The sequence below is a fragment of the Aureobasidium pullulans genome (assembly GCF_000721785.1).
Source record: "Aureobasidium pullulans EXF-150 unplaced genomic scaffold scaffold_8, whole genome shotgun sequence".
Classification (NCBI taxonomy): Eukaryota; Fungi; Ascomycota; class Dothideomycetes; order Dothideales; family Saccotheciaceae; genus Aureobasidium; species Aureobasidium pullulans.
The window spans coordinates 966662-988885 of NW_021941028.1; the positions used below are offsets into that span (position 1 = coordinate 966662).

Here is a 22224-nt window from a genome sequence, read left to right on the forward strand (position 1 = left end):
TGAGAAGTCCTTGCGATGTTGAACCATAGAAACGGTCCTCGGACTGGCAAATTGTGAGACTTTTCCATGTCGAGCGGAAGTCATTTTCGCGATACCAGCAGGAAGCTGCAATTTTGTGAGCTGGGAATGACAGAACACTATTGAAGATGGAATTTCCAGCCGGGTGTTCTTCACGGCTTTGCGGGCGCACGTGGTGACGATGCTTCATTTATTTTACTTTGTTTTACATTGAAAACGTCCCGGCAGATGGGAAGAGATCTCGGATCTGAGTTTCCTCCGCTTGAGAGACGACAAGCCAACACTCTCATCAGATATCACAAGGGACATATCATTTTACCTGTTAAGCAACCCTCTGCGAAACAATCAAGGAAATGCTGTTTGTGTATCGTTTGACAATGTCGATCTCCGTCGGGGGCGTGCCGACGGCGCGCAGCATTGAGGCTTGCGGTACACCAGCCATGACTGCTGTCGCAGGACTCGACGACGCTGTACGTGCATCGCGCCCATGAGAAACGGTCGACCAGAAGCGGAATCTCCCTCCATGTCAGACCTGTCTTACGTACAGGACACTCGCCGAAAACTGCTCGTCTTGAGTCGTCACTGTTCTTTTCCAGCAGCAAGGGAGAATCAAGCTTTTCTTGGGTGTTTCTCCCTGGCTGAAGCGTTCTCCGTAGCCGCCAACGCCATGCCCTGCAGATGGTAGTCCAGGACGTGGTGTAACGAGCAGATCTCCCAAAGCAGTGCCGCCCCACGCAAGGCCCTTGCGTTGTAGGGCCGGCTCACGTCTGACTGCTGGACGACCGCGGTATCACTTAATCGCAGGCCAATCACATCTCTGGACAAGCGATTTTGTGGTGCTTTGACCTTTGATATATCCGTTCTCATCTTGACCCCACGATGGGATCATCCGTAGCTGGTGTTACGGTCTGTGCGATATCTAACCTTAACCAAAAACCTCGACGCGGCAGTGGTCTTCCGCTGTGAGAGTTCATGGCTCTGGACTATTAAGATGTAAGGCCACCTCACCTTGCAGATCCTTACTTTTCGTTCCCCTCCATCATCTATCTATATCTTCTCTTTCGTTCCGCTCTCTCTTTCTTGCTTCCTCCCTCTTCGCTGCCGAAAGGCTATGGTAATTGATTGAGAAGCTTGTACACCCACACCAGTCGCAAGATGCAGTTACCGCCGACCTCAGTTCTGGTCAACTGGCCAACACCGAACTACGAACACCCCAAAACACAAGGACTCCCACTCGTCATTGTCAATGTCATCTTCATGACGCTGATCAGCTTGGCTGTGCCTCTGCGTCTCTACGGTCGATTCAGAAATAAAGGGCGCTTGGGGTGGGACGACTTCAACATGGCAATCGCATATGTAAGACTCGCTGAAGCATTGTGACTAGACACCAGAGCTGATCGCTGCGCATAGGTCTTTGGTCTTGCCCTTGGCATTGTTGTTATTCTCGCCAACGTTCGATACCAGTGGAACCGCCATCTATGGGATGTCGAGTTCACCATGTTCCAATCCGCTTCCATCGTAGCCTTTCTTTCCAAGCTTTTGTTCACACTCGCCGCTACATTCGCTCGCGCATCTCTCATTTGTTTCTACTTCCGCCTCATCAAAGATACTGGTTACAGTCTATTTAAATGGGTTCTCTGGGCAACATTTGCATACAACGTTGCCATCGGCGTTGCTTTTGTTATTCTTGCAGTCTTCCTCTGCACGTATGTTCATAACTCTTCCTTTTCTAAGACGTAGCTAACAATTGTACAGACCAGTTGAAGCATACTGGGTGTTCCCTGTGATGAAGAATGCCAGATGTCTGGACGAAGGTCCGGTAACCCTAGTTGCCGGAGTGCTCAACTGTATCTCGGACCTCTTGGTCACTCTGCTACCTATCCCTATCATCATGGGACTCAACATGCCCTTGAGGCAAAGAATCGGAGTCTCGATCTTGCTTTCTTTGGGACTTGTCGTCACAGTCGCTGGCGTTGTACGCACTTACTACATCTGGAGAACTCTTATGGACACTTACGACGAAACTTGGGACTCAATGCCTTTGTACATCTGCGCCACAGTTGAGATCGATTTGGCCATTCTCTGCGGATGTGCACCAGCACTCAAGCCTCTTTTCGCCCCAATGATGCATCACGTCACTGAGATGATCAGTACTGTTACTGGCAGCGGCAGCCATGGTACCAAGCTACAGGACACAACCATTACCCGATCCACCGTCATCTCCCAGCAAAATCGCAAGAAGTCTACCCGAGACGAAGGTGACAAGATCCCAATGCACTTCGTCACTGTTGATGGACGTGCAAGCGATGACAGCGAATCCGAGTCAAGCGACCACTATCCTGCCACTAGCATACCTGCATCAAACTCCTCAACACCAGCACGAGGACCCAACAGATCATGTTCTCGGGCTTCAAGCCAGCGAACCATGCTAGCCAATCGCGATGGCCACGGCGCATCAAGCTGGGACATCGAAGAAGGCTCCGAAGGCGAAGACCACGTCCCTGAAATCCAAGTGATGCCTCGCCGACAAGGCTCAGACCCCGATGTCGAAAAGGGCGATTACAACACAGACTGGCGTGTGAGCAAAGGCGTCAAAGCTGGTTGGATTTGATATCCAACCTGCCCCAAATAGAACTTAATCACCCGAGCTCTGGGAGATTTGGCCCGCTGGATTGGATCAACCTTGCATCTCTCCTCTCTACGAATTGACGAATTGCATATGCATATACCCTGAACCACGGCAACGGAGGGAAACAAAAACGGGAACACCACCATCCAAATAGCGATTTAAACTTAATGTAGAAAAACAGCATGCATCATTTTTTCATTAGACTATCAAAACTTATCTTTATTTTCCACAACACCTTCAAAACTTCTCTTTTTATCTTTCATAACGCCTTCAATGCTCTGATAACTGATACAATAACACACCATACACCTCGAGTAGACCGTCATATCACCTCCAATAATTCCGAGACACATCAAAAGTCCCTCCTTCACCATCTCAATCATCCGCATCCACACGGCAAGAAAGCCGACCTTCCCATCTCGCGACCGGACCGAGGGACCCGCGAAACCCCTCCCATATCAAACAGATGACTCAACATCATAAACACCGTTACCACTTTCCATTTCCCTTCTTCTGTATATTATTATCCAAGAAGAAAAGTTCGACGTTGGAAAACACATCTTCGACGTTTTTTCTGGCGTTCCAAATTTCCAGCCGTTCATAAACCGTTGCGATTTTTCTTTTCGCTTCTTCGAGAGATGGATTGGAGAAAAGGCTATTGCTGTTTGGGGTCAGTACATGACTCGGGTTTTGGCTTTGTTTGAGAGGAGAAGGGAGGAAGGGGCTTTACTCCGCGCTCTCACGCTTGGACTTGCCTTGATTTTTTTTGAAATGAGAATGAGCAGCTGCTGTTGCGGCAAATGAACGGTGATAGAACAGGAAGGAGAAATCGGCTTGACATTTTTTGTCTGGCGAAGTCGTTGTCAAGATCATAAGATGCTCGATCATGTAGAAAAATTCCGACGGCGGCGATACACACATCAGGAGACGCAATGTTTTGAAGAGCTGGGTGATGGTGGAATAACTATGCTTTGATTTGGATTCTATGCTATAGTTGGAGTTGAACTATATACTAAAAATTAAACAAAAAGATTCGAATCATTGATCCACAAGATATAGCCTGCGAAATGTCTTTGCCCGTCCGGCGTGATTGTCTTTAGCGACAATAAGTGTGATAAACATAGAGAAATGGTGTAGGTAATAATGAGAGAATGAGCGAAAGGCAGCGAACTTAGAACTTCGACTAAGAAGGTGCGAACCAGAGCTGTGTGCCAACACAGTTGGTAGGGAACGTCGCAGTCTGGTTGAAGTAGTAGACGTGCAGACCGGTAGCGGAGTTACCATCGCCAGATGCGACTGTCTTCAAGCAGAACTTGTAGTAAGTGCGAGCCGTGTATCGAGTATCCACCATAAGAAGTTGGGTATATCCATCTGAGGTGGTGGCGTTCTGCAGCCAATTGGTAGTACCAGTGGCATTGTTTGTACTCCAGTAAAGCTTGTCGTTTCCAGCAGGAGTCTGATAATAGTAATAGGCGTTGTTGGTGACGGAGTACAGCTGACTGGTGTTTGTCACGATGAAGGTCTCGCGAGTACTGTTGGCATAGTAGTTGTCCGTCATGTGAGTAGCAGGGTCTGACAAAGCGAACTGTCCGCCAGTGTTGACGGGATTTCTGAAGGACATGTAACCGACTACACCAGTTGGCGCGCTCGAGGCCACAGAGATGACGGTTGTCGAGGTTGCTGTCTTCGTTACCGTCGATGTGCTCGATGCTGTGACAGTCCTCATAATCGTGCTTGTGGAAACTGCAGGAGAAGTGACCTCTGAACTACATGCTGAGCTGAGATCGGTCGATGAGAATGTTCTGAGAGGGGTTGGAGTAGTGTTCGAAACGGCTGAGCTAGCAGAGGTAGCACGACGCTGGAGCTGGGTTGTTGGCATCTCGGTGTAGGACCCGCTTCTACGACGAAGAATGGTTGTAGAAGCGATTTCGCTTGTAGCTCTAGGTTGATGATCATGATTCTCGCAGTCGCAAGTGCCGCTTGGCTGCTCAACATCACGCTTTCTGTACTGCTTGGTCTGTGCAACGAGAGACGTCGTGGTAGTCGTGGTCGTGGACACATCGTTGTAAGTGCTAGTGGAAGTGACGGTCGCGGTCGATGAGCTGTAACCGAGGTAGGTAGAGCAGAATGGCTGGTAACTCGAGGCTTCAATGATAGACATAGCGGCCGATACAGAGTTGTATGAGCTATAGCTTGCCGTGATTGATGATGACGAGCTTGCGCTTGCTGAACTACTGGTGATAGATGAGCTAGCGGAGCTGACAGATTGGCTGTGACTTGCGGAGACACTCGGAGATGAAGCGCTCAGGGTACTGCTTGAGAAGGCTGAAGAGCTAACGGAACTACTGGAGGGGGAAGACCCTGCTGAGGCACTAACACTCGACGGGAAGCCTTGAGCACTGCTCGAAGATGCCGAAACACTGCTCGAGGATAGTGAGATACTGCTCGAGGGCGCGGAGGTACTGCTTGAAGCAGAGACACTGCTCGAAGAGGCAGGTATGCTACTCGAAGTGACAGGTACGCTACTCGAGGACGCAGGAACGCTACTAGAGGAAGTCAAGACGCTGCTCGAGAAAGGAAGGACACTGCTCGACGAGGAAAAGACACTGCTCGAAGAAGCAACAGCGCTGCTCGAGGAGGAGAACATGCTGTCCGAAGAAGCAAGGATGCTGCTGGATGAGGCGAAGACAACGCTCGAAGAGGCAGAAACGCTCTGACCAGATGATGTTGAGGGAGCCCAGGTGGGGCTTGCCATGCCAGCCGAGTACGAGGCACTGTCTGACGCTGAGGAAGCACTGTTTGAAGAGATACTGGAGGTGCTGGATGCCATGGAATTGTCGATCGATGTGGCTGAAGCCGCCAATCCACCTTGGTTGGAACCAGAAGCCGGAACAGAGACGTGGTTTGCATTGCGATCAATAGTAGAGGTCGAGGCGTTATCATTGTTACTCAGACTTGAGGACGAATCAGATGCTGACGCGGAAGTGCTTGAAGCGATAGAGCTTGATCCGCTGCTTGTAGATGAGGTCAAAGTTGAATATGCTGACTCGGTCGATTGGGCTAGGTCAGAGGCACTGGTGCTGAAAGCAGAGGACGAGAATTCACTGCTTGTGGAAGTGACTTGGGCATCAAAGCTTGCGGTCATAGATGCTGAAGCACTGGCCGGGGTGCTGAATGCCGATTCAGAGCTACTGTTGATGCCGCCAGCAGCAAGGTTTCCGTTCGTGTCAACGCTCTGAGTTGTGGCACTGCTGTCGGTGCTCATGGAGACAGAAACTTCGGAGGCGGTCGGAGAGCTCATGCTGGCGCTTGAACTTGCATCTTGAGAGCTGTGGACAGCAGAAGACGCGGCAGCCGGAGAGCCTGATGCGAGAGTACCTGAGGGACTGGCGCTGTTCGAGCTATCAAATCTCGTGGCGTTGACGGAAGACAACTGAGCCGAGATATAGTTGGCACCAGCAGTCGTGAAGCTTCCTGATGACGTCTTGAGGTAACAAATACCACTAGCATCACCATTGGCACTGCCTACATAAGTGAAACCTGTGCAGCCATTGATAGAGGCATCGTCACAAGCAGTCATACAATCGAGATAGTTATTTGCAGCTTGAGCGCTCGAGTACGAGTTTACCGTAGAATCGGAGAAGCAGCGAACAGTGTAATTGTTGCTGTAAGAATCTGTGATGTTTTGGTAATCAGCAGCAGGACACAAATTAGCCAGAGGCAGTCCAGAAGTAGCTGCGGCAGATGTCGATGAAGCGACTTGTACCGGTTTAGTCGGGGCATCCTCTGTAGACGTGGGTGTGATAGAAGTTGTCTGGCTTTCAACGACCGAGCTCGTGGCCGTCTCGCTCGATGTCGTGGAGTCTTGACCAGTGACGCTTCGTGGGACAGAAATACTACTAGAGTCATTGATCGTCTCCGTCTGAGACGCATCTTCTGAAGAGGTAACAGATGGCACATCGGAGCTGGTGGTCATCGAAACACCATTTGTAGACATCCACTCTGAAGATGATTGAGAGGTAGATTCGGAGCTGCTGGCACTATCGGTTGTGGAAACCATGTCGCTGGAAATGACACTCGAAGTAGGCGACTCCGAGGAAGACTGAGAAGTGGGAGTAGCTTCAGGTGAGTCGGAGCTAGACTCGGAGCTGCTGACACTCTCAATTGTGGATTCCATGCCGCTGCTGATAACACTGGTGGTAGGAAGCGACTCTGAAGATGATTGAGAGGTAGCTTCGAACGATCCAGAGGTGGACTCGGAGCTGCTGGCACTCTCAGTCTTTGACGTCGTGTCGCTGAAATCGGCACTCGTTGTAAGCGACTCTGAGGAGCTCTGAGAGGTAGACTCAAAGCTGCTAGCACTCTGAGTTGTGGATGCCATATCGCTTGTCAAGGCTGTCTCGCTGGATGATGCGGATTGGCTTGCGAGGAATGCATCGCTAGTAGCAGACACAGATACACTTGCAGGAACGCTGTTGCTTGAGACGGCCACATTGTTGTTTACATCGGTACTTGAGGTAGACACATAGTTCAGAGGTACCCAAGAACACTGCGATGGAACAGTAGGGGCGAAGTAGAGCTTGCCATCGTTGTTGCAAGTCATGGCCTGTTGGGAAACATTGTTGGATTGACACTCCAATGATCCTGAGCGAGCGTTTTGAGAGCATGTGATATAGGTGTGCGAATCGATCACAGTGCTGAAGTAGACAAGCTCAGGCACGTCACTGGGACCTCTGTTAGCGGCGTACACATTGCTGAAGCCCCACTCGACGAGATAACCGGTATCAGGATCGATGTAGAACTGTGTAGCAGATCCTTGGCCAGATACGTAGCTAGCCACACCGTCTTGGCCTTGAGACACGGCAACAAATTCATTTCCGGCATCTCTGATGTAAAATGGAATAGGAGCGAGAGTAGCGCTAGCAGAGGCCGAAGCAGGGCTCGAAGAGATCTCGCTGCTTTGCGTGGCAGTATTGCTTGCGACATCAGGTATATCACTAGACATATCGGTGGAGGAGTAGGAAAACGCAGAGGTCGACTCAATTTCAGTGCCATCTTGCGAGACAGGGACACTAGCAGAGCTGCTCGGGACAAGCGAGGGCGCTGCTGCATCTTCGCTCGAGATCTGACTCACAGCAGTATCAGTCGCAGACGAAGTTGTCTCGATATCGGTACTAGTAAGCGGAATCGTGGCTGAGGGGCTTTGCGATTCAACAGTAGTGACTGCGTTGTTCGATGCAGGAGTAGTGAAGGACTGGGTTGAGAAGGCCTCCTCGCTACTCGAAATGGCGGATGTCGTGAGGCTACCGGTACTTGACTCGTTAGAAGTGGAAGAAACACCCTCATCGATGGAAGACGAGACTTGCTCAGTCTTCGGGCTCGTGGAAAGTCTCAGAACAACAGTTTGCCTTGGACTAGAAGACGAAACGACGGGCGTGCTTGCGGAAGAATCAGCAGAAGCGCTCAAAGTAGCTCCCGATGAGGACCCGGAATTCTCAGTTGAACCAACTTGGCCGCTTGCTGAGTTGGACCCAGTAGAAGATGAGTCCGAACCCGTAGGGCCGATATTTAGGTACTGACTGGAGCCTTGAGTTTCCATGTAGAAACCAGAGTAGGTAATACCAGTCTGCTGGTAGGAACAAGACAATGTATCGTCGAAATTGACCGTACAAGTAATGGGCACGTAACCAGAAGTTGTCTGCTCCCCAGAAGTGGCGAGCAAGATGTTGTTTCCATGTCCCGGCCACGTAACCAACATGTTTGAAGTCTCGCCATCGTAGACATACCCAGAGGTCGAGTCGAAGGTGTAGTTGCGAATGGTGTACGTGCCGTCAGCCATGTTGAAACCCACGAAGCCAGAGTTGTTCTCAGTCTCAAGACTAGTCTCATCGGCAGACGACGAAGAATTGGTTGCGTAGAGGTAGAAACGAGCAGGCACATCAGTAGCAGCCGTAGGATCGGTCACAGATACGGTAGATGATACTGTCTCAGATGAAGTCGGCATAGTACTTTGATTGCCATTGGACGAGTCATCGCTAGAGTTTGCACCAGCGGAGGTCTCTCCTGGGCCGTTTTCGCCATCTGAGCCTGAGAGACTGCCGTCGGTAGAGTCGTCGTCGTCGTCTCCAAAGCCAATAGTAGTGCTTCCCGAGTCTGGGGTGATTGCCTCAGTGGTCTGGGAGGCAGCGACTGGCGAGGTGGCAGAAATCGATTCGGGTTCAACCGTCTGAGAAGCATCGGCAGAAGAGACTACTGTAGACTGCGAAGTATCAGTAGAGACTGCATCGGATGCAGAGCTACTGGCGGCGGTCTGTTCAGAGGCGTTCTCATCGTCGGACTCATCATCATCGATGCCAATATCGGTGTTTCCTGAGCTTGAAGGGCTTGCCTCGGCTGATTGAGCACCAGTCACTGATGGTGTGGCAGAAACAGATCCCGAATCAGCAGTCTGAGAGGCATCAACGGATTGAACAGCAGATGTTGCAGAGGCATCGGTAGTTATGATGTCTGAGCTAGAAACTGTAATTTGGATACCCGAGCTGAACGACTCAACGTCTGCAGGAGTAGGCATTGCGGTCTGCAACGTGGAGGAGACATCGACTGTGATGGGAGACGAGGTGGCGTCAACAGCGCCGATAGTCGATGCATCAGCAGTAGGTACAGGACTAGCCCTTGAGACCATTGCAGTGGACGCTGGATCTTGAGTGGGTGCAACAATCTGAAGATCAACATCGTGATGCATATGATCGTTCCAACCAGCATACAAGACCCAAGAGCTTGGCTTATCTCCAGCAACAAGGAAGAAGTCAATATCCGTCTTGGTCTGAGCACCGGATTCGGTGAACTTGCATGACAGGTCATTGTTCGAGTCAAGGCTACAGGGGCCGATGTAAGCGTAGCCAAGGACGTTCTGTTCAGACTGTGTAGAGACAAAACCTGAGAGCATGTCCAGTGTTGATGTACCGTCGTGCTGAACCACTTGGTATTTGCCAGCGGAATCCACCAACCATCCAGCGTTGTCGACACGCAGTTGCACACTTTCCCAGCCCCAGTTGAAACCAAGGGCTGTACCGTTGCTTTGCAGAGCTGTGGTATCGGCAGAGGTGCCTGAGTTTGAAGCATAGACGCCAGGTTCCCGGCTTTGGACGACGGCAGTCGGGCTGCTGGACGATACGACGTCAGAGCTTGTTGTTGGGCTACTGCTCAAGTTTCCAGATGACAGAGCATTGCCGGTGTTTGACGGAGAAGCGGCAGCATTGACGTCATCTGTAGACTGCAGCGAAGTTGGTGTAGCAGACGTTGATGCGGAAGTCATCTTACTATCCAGAGCGGATGTCGATCCGGGGGTGTCTGCTGAGGAGATTGTCTCAACAGCGGTGCCAGACGAAAACTCTGCCATGACAGAAGTGACCGGTGTCGCCTTGGATGACAATTCAATAGAGCTACTCATCTCGGCAGCGATTGAAGAGGGACCAGCCAAGCTCGTTGAATCTGCATCACTAGCAGAGCGAGTCAATCCGGGAACGGTGGATTGAGAAGTCGAATCTGAGCTCGACGAAAGTTGACTTGGAGTTGCATCGCCAACAGGAGCAGACTCGGATATCTTGGTCGAGGGCGAAGCGGTTGCTGAAACAATAGACACAGTCGACGGACCATGGATGTCTTGGGTAGAGCTTGTGATGGATGGATTAGACAAACTGTGGGTAGACAAGCTAGCTGCTTGGGCGATATCTCCGGTTGATAATGATTGAGAAGATGATGCTCCATAAACATTGGTGCTGGAGACAGTAAGCGAAGATTGTCCACTGAAAACGCTCTCAGCGGCGGAGGAACCCGCTGACGATGATGCAGTAAGACCGCCATTGCTCGATGCAGCACTGACAACAGACGAAGCTGCGCTTGACGAAGAACTTGCACTTGAAGCAGGTGCGGCATAGAGTTTGATGTCATCCATGTCGACATCGCTGTTCTGAACGGAAGCAGCGCGCATCACAAGGTAGAAAGCGTTGTCGACAGTGACAACGGACATCTGGCTGAGGCTCTGGCCATCCATCTCGGCAGTACAAGCCATGCCAAATTTAGGGTCGAACGAACAAGTCAGAGGGACTGAGTCGTCGCTGTCCGCAGTGCTTTCGAAAACGTTGTAGTAGGTCGCAGTACTCTCGGATGTGTCAGGGCTCATGGTGTAACGCTTGGAAACGGACAAAACGTAGTCGCCGAACAGAACGTGGTTGGTGATGGGATCGAAGGAGAATTGCTGCGATGTTGCAGAGTCTCCAAGGTCGAACCCAAGACGCCCATTGTCGTTTGTTGATCCGTCCCCATTCTCGCTCTGTAGCTTCGATTGGGAGCCAGTCATGTAAAGGAAGAAGCTGGCAGGCATAGAGGAAGCGGGTGCGGTGCTAACGGAGGCCGAGATCGACTCAGATCCAAGAGATGACGAGCCGGATGTGCGCGAGGCAGAAGATGCTTGAACAACCGATGCTGATTGCGAGATATCGGCGGTGGTGGGAATCTTGCTACCGCGGACGCGAGCCTGACTGGTTGTCGATGTGGTGGTCGCCCCACTTTGTGACGAAGAAGCTTGCGAATCTGAACCATGAGTAGTCGCAGTCTGTGTGCCCGAGGAAGATCCTAAGTTACCAGAGCCGGAGTTCGCGGCTTGAGAGGCCTGTCCATTTGAGCCGCTCGATGAAGCCTGTGTCTCGGTTGAGCTGCTTGAAGCTGCGTGCGATTCCACGGCAGGACCCGCCTGGTTGACTGAGGAACTTGCAGGAACGACAATTGCCATACCTCTGGTACGAGTGACAACAGTTTTTGTACTAGACGATGACGATGACGAAGAGGACGACTGCACTCCGACAGATGAGGTCGATAATTGGATGTTTGTCGAAGAGGATTGGACGCCTGCGGAGCTGACTGACGAAGATTGCGCTGCGGCCGCATTCGCGCCAGGTGCACTGGCTGAACTTTTCGATGAGGCGGCTGAACTGGTCTGAACAATGGCGCCACCTCTAGTCCTAGTGATGCTCGGCATCAAGGATTTCGAGGTGGACGTCGATGAACTAGACTTTGTTGAAGGGATGCTGGACGAGACCTTCGAAGAGGAAGGAGAGCTGGCTATCTTTGATGAGGAGCTCTTGCTGGAAGAAGTAGAAGAGACCTTGCCGCGCGTAGCTGTGATCGAGCTCTTCGTGCTAGAGGTCTTGGCAGTCGAAGTTTTGGCAGTTGCGGAACTCTTCACGGACGACGATGTCTTCTTACTGCTCGTGCTTGATGACTTGGTCGACGATGTCTTCTTACTGCTCGTGCTTGATGACTTGGCCGACGACTTTACTGAGGACGAAGTCGTTTTGACTGCCGATGATTTGGTGCTCGATGTGCTCGATGCTGAACTGAGGATGCATTTACAAGCATTTGTCACCTGAGATGCAGAGAGACCAGGAACAGGAGAATTGGTTCGCGAGGCTTCGGCCCACCAGTTACAGAAAGGAATGGTGTAAGTGATGTCGTCTTGTACGGCAGTAACGTCCTTGCTCACGCAAGCTAGCTTTGTGCTAGCTGTCTTCTTGCTGGTAGTGACGGCTCTCTTCGAGACTTTGGCAGTACTCTTCTTGGTGGTTGAGGACTTTGAGCTGGTAGAGACGAGTTTTGCTCCTCTGATCACAGAATGAGTAGATGTGGTGCTAGTCGAAGACTGGCCGCTGACGACACAGTTGCAGACATTCGTCAGAGCGCTGGCGGAGAGATTGGGAAGAGGAGAGGTGCTGCGGCTGATGATGAGCCAGAATTCGCAGAAAGCTTCTCCATACTGAACATCGCCGTTGAAGGTTTTGAGGTCGGTGGCAGAGCAAGCTATCCATATCAACAATTTGCCCGTAGTAAACGATCGCTGGCACTTACTTGTAGTCTCGACTGCGGTAGTTGCCTTGGCGTAGGCGAAAGGAGTGAGAAGGAGTGCTGGAAGAGCAAAGGAGAGACGCATCTTGCCTGACTGTAGTCGGCTCAAAGCCGCTAAGAACTAAATGAACGAAAATCAAGATGGAAAGCAGCAACCCACACAACACAGAAAACAGGCAAAAGACAAAGGGTGGCCAAGGTCCTATAAGGACTATGCAGAATACCTCCTAGACCTCCACATCCGGGAAGCAATGGCACATATAAGACATGATAACGCCTCATTCTCTCTGCTGCTCATAGAGGCAACAGAAGAATCCTTGAGGGCTAGGTCAATAATCATAACGGGTACAGAAGGAACCACGGTCTGTTCTGTTGCTGGACGGCTAGTTTCTGGGCCTACAAGTGTCAATCAGTCTAGGCAGTTTCTCAAGACTTGACAACGACGTCTAGATCTGGTAAGGCGTTATGACTGTGGATTGCATAGTCGCACGGCAATCGAGGGCGTTGACTTCTACCTCTCGGCATGCTAACCTAGGATAGGTTATTGGCGTCTACGTTTGCTCTCGCAGCGACTTCCTTTCCCTTTGGCCAATTACAGAGCAGGGCTGATGGAGGGCATCTCCGAGTGTGTAGAGCCGCTCGGTCGAGACTGCGGGTAGGCACAACGTTTGTCTTTGAAAACGATCGCGAATAACTGTACGGGCATTCCGAAAGTGCCGCAAAGCTTCGGCAGTATTGGAGCAATTGTTCAGATATAAAGATACACCCCTCAAAGAATGGCCGAGAGATCCAATCATGTAATGTCGAGTTGCAGAGATATAAGAGAGCATGTGTGTTGATTCTGATGCTTGATTCTGATTCTGAAGCTTGGCGTCATCAACACATCACGAAGACAATTTTGATCGTGATTGTAGTCATGACGTGGCCAAAAGTGTTGGCCGCCATCTGACTCTTGGCAGGCTTCAAGCAAGACTTTCTGTAGAGACTTTCGACCATTAACTTTGTCTCTCATTCTGCTACCCGAATGCAATGGGAAGTCCACAAATTGTTCGCAGGGCTTGATCGTGCAGTACGAAGATGAGTGGCTTGAGAAATCTAGGTGCCGTTGCTTTCGATATAAGACGTTCGAAGGAGCAGTCCAGCGAGTCAGGGAAACGAAACATAGGGCTTCCAAGACAATCGTGCTATGTGCGTCAGTGACCCGCAACTCTTTTCCAGCCTCGTTGCTCAACACAAACGGGCACCATCTTTGAACACTCTTACAACGGTCATCTTGCTGGCGAGAACTCGACTCGAAACTCAACTGCAACTTTCTATCTACCGAACATGACTGACTCATCAAAACGTTTGCGCATTGGTATCATTGGTGCTGGAGAAGGTACGCACTGAAAGCGACGCTGTCCGCGGCCTGTCAGCATTGACAATATATATCAGTGACCCAGATCATCCATCTGCCCACTCTTTCCCAGCTATCACACCTCTACGAGATCACAGCCATCTGTGATCTGTCGAAGAAGGTTGGCTTCTCTCATTCTTGAATATATATCAGAGCATGACTGACAAGCATCACCTATCAAGAATGCTGAGCATTGCGCCTCGAAGTACCATATCTCAAAGGCGACAACCGACCCGGAGGAGATCTTCAACAGCTCCAACGTGGACGTAGTCTTCATCTCTGTCTCTGATGAGTTCCATGAACCATACGCCATCTCGGCCCTGGAGGCACAGAAGAATGTGTTCATCGAGAAGCCCATCACTCTTTCCATGCAGTCTGCTCAGCGCATCATCGATGCTGAAAAGAAGTCAAAAGGTCGCGTATGGGTGGGATACATGAGACGCCATAGCCGCTCTTTCACAGACGCGTTCAAGCGCGAGCTCGAGTCAATTCCCAAGATCCTCTACGCAAGATCCCGTGACTTCTCAGGACGTAAGTCGAAATCCATCTACCCTCAACGGCTTTATTTGTCCGGAAGCAGTTATGCTGACAGATCTTTAGCAAATGGAAAGTTCACATCACAAAGTGGTACATTCCCTGTCAAAAACACAGATTTCCCACCATCGGCAGGAGAAGAGCGTAATAAGAGAGTTGATGCTCTCCTACATGAAGCTTTCGGCTCTGAACCTACTCCCGAACAAGTGAAATATGCTCGTTTCCTGGGCAGTCTGGGTAGCCACGACCTGTCCCTCATGAGAGAATCTCTCGGCTTCCCCGAAGACGTTACGGCCGTCACCGTTAACGAACCTTTCTACTCCGCCATCTTCAAGTGCCGCAACAAGTCAGGCGATCCGTTCTTCGTGACCTACGAATCCGGCATCGATGGCGTGCCGGAGTTCGATGCTCATCTCGCCGTGTATGGCGAGAACAAACGCGTCACCATCTTCTACGATTCTCCTTACATCAAGACACAGAAGCCTGTCATGGTCAGGGTTCAAGAAGTAAATGATGCTGGCGAAGTCCAGACCAGGGAGATCATCAGCTCTTTTGAAGATGCTTTTGCAACTGAGTTCCAAGATATGCATGACTGCCTGGTCAATGACAAGGAGATCAAGACTAGCGCTGAGGATGCCATCAACGAGCTCAAGCTGTATGATCTGATGTACGCAAAGTACGCCGAGTCCAGCGAATAGACGCTACGAACTCCACGAAATCAATAAACAACATCTATTCATGATTATTCATGCTATAGAGAAAGTCAAATCACGGCTACGGCGTTGTATGTAGACATCATTACAAGCAGTGCTGCTCTCCAGGTGGTACTGCTCAGTTCGCAATGTCTGTACGGATTCGCACTTGACAGGGTGCCCCTGCTGACCAGAATTTGACGAAAGGGTTGGGAATCTCACAGTCCTATTAGCCTCCAACCGTATCAAATACATGTGTTTCGCGTAGAACGGTATACTCTGATCTCCGATATCATCCAAGGGTCTCTCTGGACCAGTGGTTGCTCCATGATGAGCATCAAATTCAGAACCGGAGCATCCAATTCCCGAAACCGCGGGTGACCAATCCTCCCACCTCGTTTGCGATTCCTGGTATTGAAATCAGTCACCAACGATATATTCACGGCCGTGATGTTGCAAGGATTATGAGAATTACGACTTTACTACGTAACAAACCAAAGATTATACTACATGTTCTTAACAAGACTGCCAGGGCTGACATACTTCTTGGAGCCGCCAAAGTAGTAATAGGCACCAGCCAAAACCCACATAGCACCCCAAATAACGATAGCCCAGTTCATATCCGGAGCATCAGGATTGACATCTTCAGGGAAGAAAGAGAAGATGAAAGCCACAACCAAGAAAGCCAAAGCGGCGTCATTGAGAGGAGCACCCCATCTGCCAAGATCGAAGCGACGAGGCAATAGAGGCTGTCCACGCCAACGCTTCAGACGAACGCAGCCGATACACATGATGTAACTGAACAACAGGGCTGAGTTTGAAACTGACATGATGGCATCGAGGGCAGTTTCTGAGCCAAAGTTGATGGCGCCGAGGATGAGGGAGACAACAAGACAGAGCAGCAGAGAGTTGACGGGAACATCCCAGCGAGGGTCGACACGGCTGAGCCATTCGCTGAAAGGGAAGCCGCGGTCTCTGGCAAAAGCCCAGGTCTGGCGCGAGGAAGAAGCGATGGTGGTGATGGCGGAGAAGTATTGGAGAATCAAAAGGACGACGATGAGGACTGATGTGCCAGCTTTTGAGTTGGTGACGTTGTAAAGCAACTGTACAACTGGGATACCGGTGCCAGTGTTCAGAATGCCGTCCAGGTTGTCGCCAGCGGCAAAGCAGAAACTGATGATCATCACGCAGCCGAGGGCACCGTTGATGACAGTCGCCCACATCATAGCCTTGGGCAGGACTCGAGAAGCATCGCGCAACTCTTCGCTCATATGAGCACCAGCATCAGGGCCAATGAAACACCAGATGGGAGTCACAAGACCCACAAGGCAAGAGACACCTTGGCTGCTCCAGCCACCGCCATTGGAGAATTCTGTGAACACGTTCTTAGCCGAGCCGACATCAGCCATGACCCAGAAAACGATGAGGTAGGCGAAAAAGGCCAGGACGTGGAGCACAAGGATAATGCCTTCAGCAAGCGGAAGCTTGTGCGACAAGAAGATGTTGAAGCCAAAGGTGACGAACAAGAAAGCGAAAAGCAGAAGACCGACTTGCCAGAGTGCTCCAAGGTCTGCATCAGGGTTGTTGATAAGAACAAGGCCTTCGACCTGATAGGCGAGGAATTGTGCGCAGGAAGGAATACCAGAAACCCAACCGAGCCAACTGCTCCATCCGACCATGTAGGACAGTGGCTTCTCAAGCGATGGAGGTGCGAATTCACTGACCCAGTGGTACTTTGTGTCAAGTTAGTCCTAGGAGAGCGTATTGATAAAGAGTTTGCGAAGTTACGTACCTGACCGCCAGCAGTCGGCGCCATCGACGCGAGTTCAGCCATCGATGCGATCATGCAAAGTGTGAAAATCCAGGTAACGATGAAGGTCCATACAGTTCCGGCCAAGCCTCCATTGTATAGTGATTGACCATTGGATAAAAGAGCGCCCTCCCAAGTAGATTGCAGAATACAGATAAATCCAACAATGGAGATAAAACGGAACTCTCTCTGTATTACGTTGTTAGAATGGTACATCAGTGGTACCGGAGGGGCACAACACATACTCTCAATACCTGCTTCTTTCCCATTCTCGTCATGTCGGCAGCATCGGCATCAGTACCCTTCTTGATCTCGGGTAGAGTGCCATTCTCCGATGGTACCTCCTCAAAAGAGAGCCTGTGAGTAGGCTTACCAGTCACAGACATGGCTACTAAGACAGTGCTGTTAAAGATATGAGAAAAGACTGAAACAAAAAAAAGAGGTAGAAACTAGACAAGTGTGGCTTGCCGAAGACTTTTATTCAATAGGCATGCTCGTTCCAAAGGAGTGGTTCTCTCGGTAGCAGAACGCATGGACAGCGTGCACCGTGCTCGGTCGCGAACCATGCAGGTCCACGAGTCTGCACCATTGGAAGGCGATCATTCGAATGGCTGCTTCTCTAGCAGGCACCCGGGGTTAATTTCGAATGAGCTGGACGGCGTACGTACTAGACGGCTGGCGAGAACTCGTGGTTCGCTACATCTCGCATGGTGGTGTAATGCCAATTACAACTGTGGGGGCCGAAACAGAGTATGAGCAACCTAGAATGAGCAGTGGAGTGATTCTTCCGTGCTCATCAAATAATGCTTCGGCAGTCTCGGGTTGTCTTTACCTTTTCACCAATCTTGAGGCTGCTTGTATAAAACTAGCAACTCAACTAAGCGGGGCGCTTCATCCCCTAGACATCGACTGCCTGGGGACGGGCCCTGGTCTTTCAGCTTGATCGTCGAATAACGAAAGTGATTTTCCCGTCGGCTTGTTGTCCGCGTGCGACGCCTCGGCCGTGCGGTGAGTTGAAGCAATATCGGAGGCTGAAGCGGCTGCAATGTGTGGCCACTCGCTAGAATGCCGTATGCAGGGTCCAGCAACCAGGTATCTTGCCTCCTTGCCTGCATTCATGGTTTCGACTTCTTGTGGGAGGAACAGTACAGTTCTTGGTTGGCACGGAGAATTACAGTGGAGTTGGAAGCCGCCGAACGACAGGTTGGGACGTCCAAACAAGCATCCTTCCGAAGTACTTGCCGAAAGCTAAGAATCGGTCAAGCATTGTGCAACCCTAAGCGAGATGCGCATTGTAACGAAGGATCCGGCCGAAGCTGCAACAAGCGAAATTCTGGAGCTTATTCGACTCTGATTGATTGCAAAAATGAAGAAAAGTAGATGAAGTTGTTCAAGCCAAGCAACATGTCGCGAGAGTCGTTCGCCAAGCTCGTGCCGGGCGGCCAGGTCCGAAGCGCCTGCTTGTTTTTCTTGAAATGCTTGACCGAGAATAACACCTTGTTCACTCTTTACGCGCGCAACATTCCTTCGAACATTGCAAGATGATGCACAACCCTTTTGGAGTATACGACTACGCATCGATCAAGGAAAAGCCCTGCAAAATAAGTACGCGAGGACCCATAGATTAGTCTACGCTACTTTGGCGACGATCATCTTTGATGAAGCTGGAAGACGATGGCCTGCAGCACACAACAAGGATGAAACACAGACACGGCTGGATGCTCTACCGCACGCTTCCACATTAACGCCAAAGGCATCCGGCAACTCCATATATCCGTCTTTCAATCCACACTTGCAAACAGCACACGGCATCAATGCCACCAATCACTTCCTGGCATCTTTTCAATAAGCTTTCCACAACTCGTCAAGGAAGAATTCGTACACCTTCCATATCACGAGACGCAAGCTAACTGAACATCAAGAACATGGTCATTGCTTCTGACCGCGTCAAAATCGGATGTCCGTGCTTCCTATAGTATCGCTCCCCTGAACTACATGTGCTCCAAACCTCCAACGATCTCACCAGATTCTGGCCTCTGCGGCGGGGCAGAGAATTGTCCGCACACACCTAGTCGAGCGGATGCCATTACTCACACTCAAACTTGTTTCTTTTCGCCCAGGCGGAAGGGCAAGAAGGGTGATCCGTAGCGAGGCGCCAAAGTGCCGAGTCTATGCACTGCCGTTCGATGGTCATCGCATGTGTGCTAGAAGAACAAGGTAAAGTGGTGTGTGGTGTCTATCATTCCTTCATCTTGGGTTACTCTGCTTGAGACGAATTATTTGTGGGCTCCTTTCACTCGCCAATTTTCCTATACCGTAACACTACCGGTGACCTTCATATACCTTCTTTTGTTCCCTCTGTCCTCACTCTCAGCCCTACCTGTACTTGTCATATGTCTCAGATCTAGGAGAGTCGAAGCATGCCCACTGACGAATCAGGGCTGGTCCATCATCTTGGATATGCGGATTCCCTAAATGTCGCCATCAGCATCTGCCTGACATATACGCTGATCTTTACCTGTGTTCGAATACATCTGCGGAGAAGCAGCTTCGGTGCTGATGATGTCGTCGTTATCTTTGCTACCATTGCCGCCATGGTACATTTCGCAACATCATATGCATGTCTCACAGCTGGTCTGGGGAAGCCATATGATATGATCAGGAACAACATTAGTCAATTGAGCTCTGTATGTTGCTGCGATATTCCAGTTTCGGCTATCACGAATTTTAGAGGCTAACAACATGCATCATAGACTGCAGTAGCAAGTGCAGTCACTTTCATTCTCGCCCTATACATCGCGAAGATCGCCGCCCTGGTCTTCCTCATGCGCATCCAATCAAAAACTCGCAATCCACGCCTTCACGTCGTCTTGATAGCTCTATACTCTATCCTTGGAATTGCCAGCGCCATCATTGTATCAGCAGGTTGTCCTTCATCCTCAGGCTACTACTGGAACATCGCCGGAAACATCGACTCCTGCCCTGGCGAGGAAGCCAGATGGCAAGTCATGACAGCATTGGATGTAATTTCCGAAATTATTCTGCTGGTCCTTCCCGTCCATCTAGTCTGGTCTCTACAGATGCCACAGAAGCGTAAACTCATGATCGTGATAACCTTCTGGACACGCCTTCCGTAAGTTTGCCCCACTGTTCCTCCTCCCTCTCGTCCAGCCAGAGTTAACATCCTCCACAGCACGATCCCCCTCTCCATAATCCGCCAAACCTACACCTCTCACCTCGCCTCTTCTTCTTCCCCTCAACCCGTTGATATATCCCTCGCGAGCACTTTGGTAACAATCCTCATGGCCATCGAATTAACCTACGCCTTGATATCCTGCACCCTCACGACCTCCAAAAATTTCACCGATGGCTTTAGCACTGGCTTCGGAATGGGTCATATGCCCGGCGCCGCTGAGTCATATAATCTATCTGCTGTGGGGGGGAGTAGTGGTGGTGGTGGGACTGGGACTGGGATCAAAGGGGGTTATAGGAGTCAGATGACTACAGGGGCAACGGGGACAGGGACGGGGACGGGACATAGGTTTCATGTCAAGACGCCTAGTTTTGATGATGAAGAGGTGGAAGAGGGGCCATTGCGATTGAGGCAAGGTGGGGAAGGGAGGACGACTGTCGCTGTGGGGGGAGGTAACAGGTATTGGGGTGAAGGGGAGAGTGTGAGTGATGGTGGTCATGATGATTTGGGTATCGTCAGGCATACGGAATATATCGTTTCACATGATGAGGCGCCGATATTGGGGAAACATAGTATGGAGAGGTTATAAGAAGAGATAGAAGTATGGTAGAGGAGACAAGTGAACAGAGCACAGAACGTCTGAACCTTTTTGTCTTGCGTGATTTATGAGAGTCATCATGTTTGCCAACTTGTCTCAAGCAGATTGCAATGCTACAGTGAATGGCTCTATATCTCACTTGTCCTCTCGAGTGAGAGAAGTTACCAAACAGTATACCCGCCATCAACCACAATCTGCGCTCCAGTAAGATAGCTACTAGCATCACTCGCCATATACACCGCCGTCCCTCTAAACTCCTCGGGCTTAGCAATCCTATGCAGCGGAATATCCTTGACCCATTCTTTACTCAGTTTCTCCATTTCCTCACCCTCGTTGGCGGCGGTTTGGATGTACCCCGGAGAGATTGCGTTGACGCGGATACCGTGTTCGCCCCATTCGCTGGCCATTGATTTCATCATTTGGACGACTGCCGCTTTTGACTAAGAAGAGTGAGGGATGTTTAGCAAAACGATGGAAAGAGTGGCGTGGACAGGGGATGATATTACTGTATTGTAGGCGGACTGTTTCTGAGGGCGATTAACGATTACACCCGACATACTCGAGACCATGATTATTGAGCCTTTGATGTGTTTCTCGATCATATGTTGACCAGCTTGTTTGGCGAAGAGAAAAGTGCCGTTGACATTGACATCCAACATGCCTTTCCAATCATTGAAGTCGTAGTCTTCGGCTGGGACTCCACCGGTGATTCCGGCGTTGGTGCATAGGACATCGACTTTGCCGAAATCTTTGACGATTTGATTCCAGGTTTTCTTGACGCCTTGTTCGTCTGCTGTGTTGCACTCGTAAGGGTGGAGTTTTGCGGGAGGAAGACCCTTTTCTTTGACTTCGGCGTTGATGGTTTCAATGGACTTTTGTGCACTGTCTAGTGAGAGGTCGACGACTGCGCCATGGCCTCCAGAGAGACAGAAAGCTGCGAGGATCTGTTGACCGAGACCTTGAGACGCGCTAATTTGCTGTCAACAGACATACTTACTGCTTCCAGACTAGATTGTATCCTTACCCAGTCACGACGCAGACTTTATCGTCGAGGGTGAAGCAAGGCAAAGTACTGACACGTCGGTAAGTTTCTCTTTGGTGGCAGAAAAGTTGTCGTGGTTGAATGACTTTGTAGAGTGGGCGAAGGGGTATCGAAAAGCGCACGTACGGAGACATAGTGATGATGCAGAATAGCTGTGGCAAGACCTCTGCGTAGGAATATATAGATGCGACTTGGTGCGTTATTGAACAGATCAAGAATGGGTGGTTGCTGTTTTCGACTTTGCATTTTCCTACTTGATTTGTGGTGACACAGAGCGAGCTATCATGCCTCGCGTCACAATGTGCTCATGCTGCAATCATACCTAACATTGCCTTTTGCTTGGGAGCTTACCTAGCTTGATAAGTAACGACTGGTCGAATGAGGACATTTCACGTCAGATGAGTTCCCAGAT

At 50.4% G+C, this 22224-nt stretch overlaps 7 protein-coding genes across 7 annotated transcripts; 4 read left to right on the forward strand and 3 right to left on the reverse strand.

Moving 5' to 3' along the window:
* The first annotated feature begins 1169 nt into the window (after positions 1–1169).
* On the forward strand, positions 1170–2637 carry M438DRAFT_296236 (uncharacterized protein). Its single transcript, XM_029901900.1, has 3 exons — positions 1170–1374; positions 1429–1724; positions 1774–2637. The coding sequence occupies exons 1-3, from the start codon at positions 1174–1176 to the stop codon at positions 2627–2629; spliced, it is 1353 nt and encodes a 450-aa protein (XP_029761285.1). The 5' UTR covers positions 1170–1173; the 3' UTR covers positions 2630–2637.
* A 963-nt stretch (positions 2638–3600) lies between these two features.
* On the reverse strand, positions 3601–5820 carry M438DRAFT_345281 (uncharacterized protein). The gene has a single exon (XM_029905416.1). The coding sequence runs from the start codon at positions 5790–5792 to the stop codon at positions 3831–3833; it is 1962 nt and encodes a 653-aa protein (XP_029761286.1). The 5' UTR covers positions 5793–5820; the 3' UTR covers positions 3601–3830.
* A 5523-nt stretch (positions 5821–11343) lies between these two features.
* M438DRAFT_345282 (uncharacterized protein) lies at positions 11344–12154 on the forward strand. The gene has a single exon (XM_029905417.1). It carries the CDS (start codon positions 11650–11652, stop codon positions 12073–12075), a length of 426 nt encoding a protein of 141 aa, XP_029761287.1. The 5' UTR covers positions 11344–11649; the 3' UTR covers positions 12076–12154.
* A 1424-nt stretch (positions 12155–13578) lies between these two features.
* Positions 13579–15435, forward strand: M438DRAFT_318228 (NAD(P)-binding protein). The gene is made up of 4 exons (XM_029902781.1): positions 13579–13925; positions 13982–14064; positions 14126–14474; positions 14544–15435. Exons 1-4 carry the CDS (start codon positions 13874–13876, stop codon positions 15173–15175), a joined length of 1116 nt encoding a protein of 371 aa, XP_029761288.1. The 5' UTR covers positions 13579–13873; the 3' UTR covers positions 15176–15435.
* A 240-nt stretch (positions 15436–15675) lies between these two features.
* Positions 15676–17365, reverse strand: M438DRAFT_355087 (amino acid transporter; the record flags this gene model as incomplete). The annotated part of the gene is made up of 3 exons (XM_029907005.1): positions 15676–16902; positions 16962–17168; positions 17225–17365. The coding sequence occupies 3 exons, from the start codon at positions 17363–17365 to the stop codon at positions 15676–15678; spliced, it is 1575 nt and encodes a 524-aa protein (XP_029761289.1).
* Positions 17366–19093: 1728 nt separating this feature from the next.
* M438DRAFT_345285 (uncharacterized protein) lies at positions 19094–20788 on the forward strand. The gene is made up of 3 exons (XM_029905418.1): positions 19094–19666; positions 19733–20112; positions 20173–20788. The coding sequence occupies exons 1-3, from the start codon at positions 19400–19402 to the stop codon at positions 20759–20761; spliced, it is 1236 nt and encodes a 411-aa protein (XP_029761290.1). The 5' UTR covers positions 19094–19399; the 3' UTR covers positions 20762–20788.
* Positions 20503–22068, reverse strand: M438DRAFT_345287 (NAD(P)-binding protein). The gene is made up of 4 exons (XM_029905419.1): positions 21939–22068; positions 21795–21842; positions 21277–21739; positions 20503–21210 (listed from the first exon to the last, which is right to left on the reverse strand). Exons 1-4 carry the CDS (start codon positions 21944–21946, stop codon positions 20932–20934), a joined length of 798 nt encoding a protein of 265 aa, XP_029761291.1. The 5' UTR covers positions 21947–22068; the 3' UTR covers positions 20503–20931.
* Between the last annotated feature and the right edge of the window lie 156 nt (positions 22069–22224).